At 35.7% G+C, this 11,089-nt stretch overlaps 1 protein-coding gene across 1 annotated transcript; it reads right to left on the minus strand.

The window, feature by feature from the left end:
* Positions 1-502: 502 nt before the first annotated feature.
* On the minus strand, positions 503-10,316 carry LOC110464218. The gene is made up of 8 exons (XM_021519318.1): positions 10,251-10,316; positions 8,137-8,284; positions 7,656-7,828; positions 4,295-4,519; positions 3,612-3,780; positions 3,111-3,232; positions 1,299-1,458; positions 503-713 (listed from the first exon to the last, which is right to left on the minus strand). Exons 4-8 carry the CDS (start codon positions 4,446-4,448, stop codon positions 503-505), a joined length of 816 nt encoding a protein of 271 aa, XP_021374993.1. The 5' UTR covers positions 4,449-4,519; positions 7,656-7,828; positions 8,137-8,284; positions 10,251-10,316.
* Between the last annotated feature and the right edge of the window lie 773 nt (positions 10,317-11,089).

Below are 11,089 nucleotides of genomic sequence, written 5' to 3' on the forward strand. Positions count from 1 at the left end.
CGCGGTGAGCGTTTCACCGACGCATGCGCGGTTGAACGCGATATTTTCGGTGGGGCTTCTGTAATGGTTTGGGGCGGCATCTCCCATGGAGTAAAATCCCCCTTAGTGGTCCTGGATCAAAACCTGAANGGGAATTGGAAAATGTCCCCCCCCCCCCCCCCCCCCCCCCCCCCCCCCCCCCCCCCCCNTTCGCGGTTATCCCACTTTGAATAACTACTGATGACACGAGTGACGTCACACAGACTTTCGTTTCTCTTCACTTCGTTTTAACAGTTTTGTTTCCTATGCCAAATACCAGCAGTTATATACCAAATTCCTTATAAATCGTAGTTTTTATAACCGTTTCTTTTTTTGTTCATTATATATAAATTAATCAGTGACCCAACTGTGGCAGGAACATTTTGTTCAAGCATCATGATTAGACGCCGATTTTAGTTGTAACATTTTCTTCAGGTTCGTAATTATCACAACCAGTAAGTTCCTCTATCACTTTTTTCTCCCTTCATATTATACAAGTAACGCAGTCAGACCGACATAACGTTAGTATAAAAGCATGCATTTGACGAATAGGAAATGAAATGAAGGGGAACTTACAAGAGGGTTCAAGGTCTGTGTTAGGTCCACCGTTATAATGTATAACTGTTTGGCTGTATTCATGAAACGGGCCGTGGTATCCGCCACATTTTCCGTTCTTTTCTAAGCGCAGGACACCACTAAAATGGTAACTTGTCTTGGTTTATATTCAGCATATTGTGGCATTCATTAAACATTTGATCAGAATATTTTCGTTCCATATACATGGTCCATAATAATTTATTGTGTCAAAAATGATTAATTTTAGGCCAATTTGGTCATGGTCAGTTTCAAGAACAGTCATCAAATAAACGAAAATATAAAATGTCAAAGCACTCTCAGCCACACCCAACTTGGACACACGCATACATGCACACAGCCAAACATGCACACACCAAAACATGCACAAACGCATACATGATCACTTACAAGTCACGAGTAGCTATAGTTAGTTATTTGTTTGGGGAAAGATCACCAATCTTTTTAGTTATCAAGAATTTTGGACGTAGTAATTGTTTCGAAAATAGATTTAATACTTGTTACATAATAATTAAATATGTAATGTTAACTAGGAAATTGAAAATGTACGTGATCGAGCCCTTTTTTAAAATTATAATTGTTGCAATTATCTAGTAGTGAATCGTTTGATCATAATGTTAGTAAGAATGTATAGGAGTCCCCAAAATGTACTGCACTTGAATTATAGACGATTGTAACTGTTTTACCTTTGGTAAACTTGTTCTTTTAAACAGTAAATCCAGTCTCCGACGACAAAAATCGTTGTACATGAAATACTATAGGAAAGTGTGTCATCAACAGCTGTATCACTGATGTTTTGTCTCCTTATTCCGGAAACTTTCGTATCAATCCAGAAGGCAAAGCCACCTACAAAATAATGATGATACATGTGGTCATTATCTTTGTAAAATATCAATCTGGAGGAATTCTTATGCATCGGGGTAAATAGAGATAGGGTATGTTGTTGTCCTTTCTCCTTGCGACAGCGCGGATGTGATGCCGACTTTATAGTGCTATATCACTGAAATGCCATACCGAAGCCACCCAACGCATCATTCCGTCCGGTCATATTATACTGACAACTAGTGAACCAGTTGTTCTAATTCCCCTAAATGCTGAACGCTCATCAAGAAATAACAACACTCATTTTAAAGACTTAGGTATGTCCCGGTCAGGGGATAAAACCCATTACCTTCATCACCTGGGCGAACGCTCAACAGTTAAGCAAAACAGGAATGTATTGCCAAGCAAGGTGCTAGGAAATAAAATGGTCGTCAGAAGTAGAAAGAAAGATATATATCCCAAATATTGCAATGGGTGCATCAGATTTATTTTGGTCGCTTTTGTATCCGAAAATAGAGGACAGAAAAGCAAATCACCAATTCTGCACATTAGGGTTCCCACTTTAGTCGGGTCATAAGATTCATGCAGTGGGTAACAGCAGGTGTATTCTCGTCGCGTTCCCTTACCTACAGGGGTGATGGTGACCGTCTTATTGTTGTGATGGTGCAGTTTGCTTGGTAAATATAACTTGTACGACCTTCCATATAACTTGTACGACCTTCAATATAACTTGTACGACCTTCAATATAACTTGTACGACCTTCACTATAACTTGTGCGACCTTCAATACAACTTGTACGACCTTCAATATAACTTGTACGACCTTCAATATAACTTGTACGACCTTCAATTTAACTTGTACGACCTTCAATATAACTTGTACGACCTTCAATATAACTTGTACGACCTTCAATATGTACTTGTGGTCAGTTGAATGTTGACTATGTTAGTTTGTATGCTTGGTAAGACTGTAGGCGACGAAAACACTAAAAGCAACATATGCTATTTTTGTTTTGATTACAAATTATCTCAATCTAAATTCAACAACAAGTACAATGTCTGTACTGTTAAATTTTAAACTTTCCTACCAAATCTCATACATATTTATTTTTGAAAATATCCAATAATTGGATAATAATAATAATAATAATAATAATAATAATAAACTTTATTTATTGAGGATACAAAACCTGTTTAGCAAAGCTAATCTTCCACAGGGTCCTCTGTTAGTAAAATTGGTTGTAAAAGACAAAGTAGTATCACATCAAATAAATGTACATAAAATAATTGTTGGTCTGTTGGTCTGTTGATATGAGTACATGATATGAAAAAAGGACGGATATTAACATAGGTATATAGGACTAAACGATCACCTTTTTGATCTATCAACACGATAATGGTATTCAATCTGAACAAGTTACAGAATAGAGAGGACACACATGGGTCTCAACAGGTCCTTATGACACGAAATGTCAGTAATGGGACAAAACAAGTACACAGCAATGCAATTCATGCGCACAGCAGTCTTAGCCGGTCACCAACACATTCTTCATTATCAAAATAAGTCTTAATGCGTTACTCGTTCAGCAACTGATAATGGTCTAAGGTGAAAACAGACACATCATTAAAATGTTGAGAAACAAATACTTGATAATCTAGTATCTAAAACAACTTACCTGAAATGACAATAGTAGGCACATCACCATTATTTGATATGGACGAAAAATAACTTCTTGACGTTCCATTATAATTTGCACGTTCTATTTGCCTTGTATGAAGGTTCACCCAATATAGTTCTCTGTAAATATATTAATTATACTTTCGATAAATTCCCTGTTCTTTACGATTACATCTTGAGGTTTGACAAAAATGGAAGTTTATTTTATATTGAATGTGATAATAGGAATTTCAAACGTTTACTTGAGTGTCATTCTCTGATCGAACATGAAAGTGTACGGAGTCACCTGTATCACGCGAGTTTTCTCCGAGTTCTCCAGTTTCTTTCGTCCTTAAGAACCCTTGTACGATATTATTCGGGATATCAACAATTATTATATTATGTTGATATAACTTGTTTCATATTTATTATAAATTTATTTTATTTTATTTCGTTCATTTAATCAGAGTTAGAGACAAAAAAGCCTTATTTAGCAATGACCTTATACAGAACAGCTTACTTGTTCACAGGATCAAGGGCTATCCTTGTTACGTTTGTTGTAGTGAGAACAATTGTCGGTTTTGTGGAATCGTCGTCTAATTTCAGTGTTGATATTACACCATCCAAAACGTAGAATAAAAGTCTGTCTTCATTGTCATAGGCGAAATGTCCAACAGAAACACGTGACGCTGCACAAGAGACATGTTCACATATTAAATAATCAAACAGTTTCTGCATTTTTAAGATAAATTAACATGGAAGCTGGAGGAGATAAAATCCGAAATAATAGCCGTTAAATCTGGCGCATACACATTAACTATATTTACGTCATAATAAATGCAACTCATAGTAAACGGTTTATAGGTTGCTATGACTTTAGCAGAGGGTATGTATACTTGTACCTCTGAACTCAGACTGATGACTGTAGCCCATGCCTTTAAAACAAAACCGTTACAAAAATAATCTGAGTTTCGGGATGAATATAAATTATTCTTCATTTAATGAATATATTAACTAGTTATCTATCTCCATACACTTTTAGTGAGTTACAGGTCTATTCTTATTTTCCTATTGGAAGTTGACTACACGTTAAATCCCACCCACGATTTGTGTCTTATATGTAACAGAAACTAACAAAATTAACCAGCAAGTGGTGAAGACATTCGATAATGGATTTAAGTATCATCTGCTCTTGATTCTTACCAAATCTGTATAGCTCGGTTTTCACGCCTCCAAAACTGCAGCCCCATATAGATGAGTCCTTAAAGTACACGATCCGGTCATACATTGGGTCATACACAACTTCACCGGGAACATCAGTAAAACAGCTAGAATTCGTATTTACTGTACCACTCATTGTTATTATGTTCTCTTTTGAAATTGCACCGTCCCTTGTCGATCGCAAAAGGAAGTCACCATATCCAAAAGCTAAAAGGAAAAAAATAGTATAGTATATTTAATAACATGATAACAAGATAAGAAAACTGAATTGTGAAAGCCTGCATATTGCTATCTGACACATGTCTTCATTATTAAAGCTTCTCTTAAGGATTCCTGGCTAGTGACAAACTTTTAGCAAGCATTGGAATAGTTTGGTGTTATTATATGGCAGTATAAAGGCCGAATGCAACCAGCATAGTATGTAAAGCTGTCACATCATACCGAGATCGGGCTTACCGATTGTTCCGATTGCTGCACGTTTAGCAAGGTTTGGTTTGGGTTTGTTTTGTCCTATTAACAGCTAAGGACGTGCCTCTATATGTGCTGCATAAGCATACATGACTTCATGCGTGTCGGAGACAGGTGTAACGATGTACTTGCCTTCTTGTGATAGCGCATCTGATGCCGACTTTGTAGTGCTATCTCACTTAAATGCTATATCGAAGGCGTTTTGCACAGAAGTCCGTCCGGTCACAGTCTACTGATAACGGGTGAACCAGTTGTTGCCATTACCCTAAATGCTGAACGTTAAGCTGGGAATAACAACAGCCTTTTGTTAGGACATTGGTATGTTCCGACCTCCTCAACTGGGCAAACGTCCAACATTAAAGCCAAAAATGAGGTGTTTCCAAGCAAGGCAAGGAAATAAAAGGTAGTTAGAAGTGGAAAGAAAAATAAATATCCAAATTGTTGCAATGGGTGCAGCAGATTTATTTTGGTCACTTGTGTGTCCCCAGGTAGAGATCATAAACACAAATCCCCAATTCTGCAGGCAACCAACATCATGAGTATTCTCTTCTCGATCCCCGGCCTGCAGATGTGGTTAAGCAAGGAATAACAACAACCGTTTTAAATAAGGACTTACTTTCGGGTTGATATTTCTACAAGAAGTGATATATTGCATCAATCTCTTAAACCTGAAAGTCTCATTTTTGGCTAATTTTCCCCATAAAGATTACTAATATATCTGATTATCTTTTAAAACCAGTATCCTATAACCAGACTAAGCCATGCCTCCGTGCGTTAATTCTTCAGGTCGGAGATCAATACAAGAATATGCCTGCTGATACTTACTGCGTGGTCGTAAGAAGCGACTAAATTGGGCAACCTGCTACAGAATTGGGAAACTGCACATAATCTAATCCCCATTTCTGCAGGGGGAAACAGCAGGCGAATTGTTACTTCGATCGACGACCCGCAGGGGTAGTACAGTAGGATTACGCATGAGTTTTCATTTCAGTATATTTATTGAAGTGAACAAACATCCCGACACAAATATGCAATACCAACACTCCTAAGCAATAAATAAATGTATGAATCCTCTAAGGATTTTGACAAAGTCAATAGTCATATATCCTCGTGTCTGAGGCCATACTCGAGGTGTTTTTTTGTCGAAGGAAGTAACATGTCTGCATTCGGTGGGAGTAGGGTATATAAACAAAAACGTAATTTATATCTACAAAATACACCTGCAATTGGCATAGTGCACGTACTACGGAGTTTATTAAAGATTTAAATACTGTCAGTGCAGTAAACCATGCGGTTATAAAGATGTTGAACACTTCGTTTAAAAACTGCCAACAGTCAGATTTGCAGGTGTTTGTGAATTATACAAAAGGCTCATGTGCCTTAACGGTCACCTGAGCTATAAACTAGACACCCAGGGGAGAGAAATATTTACCGTACCATGCGCCTAACGACCCCCAGTATATTCATAGTAACGGTAACCTTGACTTTGAAATCTTATAAAACCCCTATTGCACATCTATATAAAGTGTTTTAAAAAGAATAATGGGCTGTGCTGGCTCTTTCTTTCTCATATCTAATCAAGTTTCCTACTAAAATTACCAAAACATACCCGAAAGTGATATTTCCTTATACTGTAGTGAATTTTACCCTGCGTATGAGGAGAATGTGTGACGCAGGGAAATGAAATTGATTATATTGATAAAGCATCCACTGAGAAAGAAGATTTTGGAATTTTAAACCATTTTTGTAGGGAAATTGCTATTTCTCATTATGATATTTTTGATTATGCTTCTTAGTGTTGTTTTTTACGGTACTCAGGTTTGTGATGTGAGGAAGAGCCATTTCTATGATTTGACCTAGATTTATATGACAGTTTTTAGGGTGTTTTTTATGATGACTATTGTAAATTATTCATTCTGTTTTGCGTAACCTGTTCAAATGTGCATACAGACTTAACGTTAGAATGTGACCGGACAGAATACTGTGCTGGGTGTTCCCGGCACTGTATTTTAATAAGATAACACTATACAGTCGGCATCATATCACAAGAGGCCATTACACAAACATATCCTGCCTCCAGCACACATGCACGCCTTAAACTAATTAGTTGTTAATTGTTAATAGGAGGTTAAACAAAATATAATCAACGTTAGACATATCGCAGCCATGATTGAGGCATTGAAGTGTAGATTTACACAGGTCACTCACTAGCAGCCGGCTTATAAACAACACTGATGATAATGCAATTGTTTTTAATAAAGCATATCGGAAACTTGTTCTCATCATCACCCTTTATGCGACAATAACAGCGACATAAGTACCTGCTTTATAATGATTCAAGAAAGACTTAAGCTAAGCATATACTATGATAATGATAAAAACTAGAACTGCAAGTCACTGATTTAATAGTACTCGAGAAAGCATGTAACATCAATTTTTAATTAGAGAAGAAAAAGATATGATTTTGACATGTCAAAATTGGAATCATAGAAGGCTTTAACTACTATCGAAACAATGAATATCAAAAATATATCACAAACACAAGTGCCTAGGCTATGGAACACGTATACGAAGATTCGTAAAATATCGATCAAGAAGGGAAGTAAAAGTACAACGGACACAGCAACAGAAAATCGGTCAATACTCCAATCGCGCCAACATACCCTATGTCCGGTTCACACACATGGAGGCACGTCCTTAAATGACCTAAGCTGTTAATAGGACGCTAATTTTTTTTTTAAATATAAAACCCAACTATTAATCCAATCGAAATAGTAGAAATTCAAAGTAAATGACATGCGTACGACTATGTATGATACTTATCATTCAGGTATGAAAGGATATATGACGAAACGGTTTATATGTCATTACGTACCGGGATGTGACGGGCACCTGACGCCTACTGAGGTGTTGCCTGTTGTGGAATTCAACCTGGTGGTCTCACATTCTGACAGAGATGTTTCATTACCATTACAACGGAATTGAAACTCCCAAACAGGGCGTGAAAGGGTATGCAGCACAGAGCCGAAAGTTGCTGTCGCTTTCGCTCTGTAAAGAAAATAGCACAACTTTATTGTTCTGATATTATTTTGTCAATGTTTTGTTTAAACTGCTTTAGAGTTTGTTAAACCCTAACTAACAAGATAAAACCAGACTACAAGCAACTCGATGATGGATTTCCTAGTAGATGTGGTTAATTTGTAGGTACTAACAAATACATTTTGAGCTTATGACAGTACCACATCGCTAAGACGTTGATACAATATTCATAAATGTACGACAGCTACTTTTAAGTAGTCATCACAAAAGTAGGTAGGAAGGTTAACCAGCAGAGAGGTTAAGTCAAAGAAACTTACCCAGAATACCCCAGCGTACGACACGTCACTTCCGCGTTCTTATCATTCCATCCTTGATGATGAAGAATAAACCAGGATAAACCATCTGATAACTCTATTGTTCCTTCGAACGAGTTTGGTCCGTATAAATTGGTGTAATATTTCTGACCTGTCGACAATAAAGATAATGGTCTGCTTGTCAAATGTGACTATTCTATAATTATTAGTTTATTTTAAGAAACTCATCTACAAATTCATACGTGACATGGTACCAAATTATTTGGCGATAGTGTAAGGATTGTTAACGATGAAGATATTTCAGTGACACAACAACTGTTCTTCATTTTGTTATAACTATTTTTCAGTATCTGGTGCTGAAAGGTGAAATAGTCTACCGAATGCAAAAACAGTGCCTGTGCATTCTGTGATGATTATAACTGTGAATAGGTGATATTCTACATATATACGTTATTGTGTTTACTGTATATATAGTGCCAGTGCATTATGTGATGATTATAACTGTTTTTATATCAAGACCCAATGACACATCTAGTGCTGCAGTGTACTTATACTTCCGAGTTGAGGGACCAAGTATGGTGCTGTATAATTAATATCAAGGATATACTGTTTAGTGTCTATTTACACTCTCTCCAAGATCTTGAGATATTACACATAATGATTGGAGTAAATATAACCTACAACATTAGTGAGGAATAGTTGAATGATTTCAGGATAAAATCCATCATTTATGTGTACAAGATGTGTAAACTATACTATACTTAATGTATATGATAGTTATGATTAAAAGCTAAATACATACATATCTAATGTGGAATGTTCTATAAGTTATGTGTACTTAGCAAAAGTTATCGCATTAGATACTATATGAACTATGCTACATATGTGGGCCGGTAACACCTCGCAGGTAGGGATATCCCCCACCCTTATGTGATCCAGACCCACAACTGTATCTTCCGCGTTTATAGTTAGTATGTTATAATAAATGTCTCTTTTGCATGTATTAACAAATACAACGATACATTGATTTATATGCATAGTCATGTATAAGTATTAAGTACCACTTATCAATACAATTTATTATAATTTACTTGGCTTGAGCAAATCAATTTGCAATCTGTATATTGAAACTTTTTAGGTTTACTCTAAAATATTTTATTAGTTTACACCTTATATACACATCCCTATATATAAAATGTATATTTATGTAATGCATATTATGTATTCGTGTATATATGTACCAAATACTATGTATATATGTTCCACATTACTTTGTAATCTTCATCTTTGGAGGCAATACAGAGAATAATAATAATAACTGTGTGAATATGTGATATTCTACATATATACGTTATTGTGTTTACTGTATATATAGTGCCTGTGCATTCTGTGATGATTATAACTGTGTGAATATGTGATATTTTACATACTGATTTACGTTATTCTCTTTATATATAGCAGTCATTTTACTATAACCATTTTGTTGTTTTACTATGAAGATGAGATTGTGGATCAGTACTTTATACAAGACTTATATGCCTCTATCAATTGGAGAAGCCAATTGCTAAAGATAAATTATTCTCATCAAATAAAGTTTCTTATAATTTGATATGCATGCATTCAACCATATATAAGGAAAACACCAACATGAAGTCTTAAAATTGTCTCTTAATGTTAAGTTCGAAATGAAATACTAATAATTGTAACACATGTGGTCTCATAATAGAGGTGGGCGCATGGAAAGATCGACGCTATTATAACCTAAAGAAATTCGTGAAGATAAGTTCAGATATGATGATATTATGGAGCAAAAACAAAAACCCAGTTATAAAAAAATGACATACAACAGAATGATCTGAAATGTCGAAATAGTACCGCGTGACATGTGATAAACATGATAAATAATGTTTAATGAGTTGAAACGAAATGAAATAGTCCAAACCCAATCAAAACTGTTATCTATACAAGTTAAACATGTTGATTATAATGTTTTATTTACAGTTTTCAATCGATCACCTTCAGGCAGGGAACACGAATATATTTCTAATACAAACAGACTTTCAAATGTTAGTAAGCAGTTCGGTAAGCCAATGACAGCTCGAAGTCGCTATACTTACCAGACACGTGTACAGCGGTCCAAATTGTACCTAGAACAATCACAAAGTGCCACCATCTCAGAGAGGTATCCATGTCGATTGTGGAAAACAACACTCTCTACATTATTTAACTTATATACTTGCAAGTTTTATTTAGAAGTGAGGTACATTTGACGTCACATGACAACAGTTTTCAAAAGCTGTAAATCCATCAGGAGTGTAGACGACGATGGCACGGCAAATACATATTCGTGTAGTGTTTTATTGGTGGACAGAAATAATTCATGATTTATTTATGATGGATCGAATGTTATGAAAAGGTTCTCCTGATGTGTACTGTTTAAGTGGTAGGGAGTCGCACAAATACTTTACTGTTTTCTAGAAACCACTTCTATCTATCTTGCTCTTAAAGACGTAGATTATACGATATATCGAAGCCAAGCAATTATTCTGATTCTCTATCTGTTCTTCAGACAGTGTAACAAATAACTTACTCTCTCGACTGTTTTAGGTAGGTGCTGCTCTCCAAAGTCTTGTCTCGTGTTTTGAAAAGTTTACCGTAATTAAGAAAGGTACGGTTAATTTATATTAATCGTATTCTGTATGTGGAGCTGTGCTGAGATGTTTTGAAGCTGTTATCTAGAATAAATGAAATCATTGCAAAGTTAAATCATTATAAACATTACCTCAGGTCAGTGATTACAGATAAGGGAGCATTACACGTCTGTATGGTTAATATGAGAGCAATAGTTAATGTCTAGTCAATGAAATGAGGAATGGACTTGATAATAGTGGTTTTGGTGCAGTAAATCTAGTCAAAATCAAGATTGCAATGTTACATCATGAATATGTGAAATTAA

The sequence above is a fragment of the Mizuhopecten yessoensis genome, unplaced genomic scaffold, assembly GCF_002113885.1.
Source record: "Mizuhopecten yessoensis strain PY_sf001 unplaced genomic scaffold, ASM211388v2 scaffold10973, whole genome shotgun sequence".
Taxonomy (NCBI): domain Eukaryota; kingdom Metazoa; phylum Mollusca; class Bivalvia; order Pectinida; family Pectinidae; genus Mizuhopecten; species Mizuhopecten yessoensis.

Bases quoted from the DNA above. Each gene is read 5' to 3' on its own strand.
- LOC110464218 (XM_021519318.1), bottom strand. From the start codon at position 4,448: ATGAGTGGTACAGTAAATACGAATTCTAGCTGTTTTACTGATGTTCCC. The intron at 3,781-4,294 runs GTAAGAATCAAG...TCTCTTGTGCAG, and splicing joins AACCGAGCTATACAGATTTG to CGTCACGTGTTTCTGTTGGA. The intron at 3,233-3,611 runs GTAAGCTGTTCT...ATATATTTACAG, and splicing joins GCCCTTGATCCTGTGAACAA to AGAACTATATTGGGTGAACC.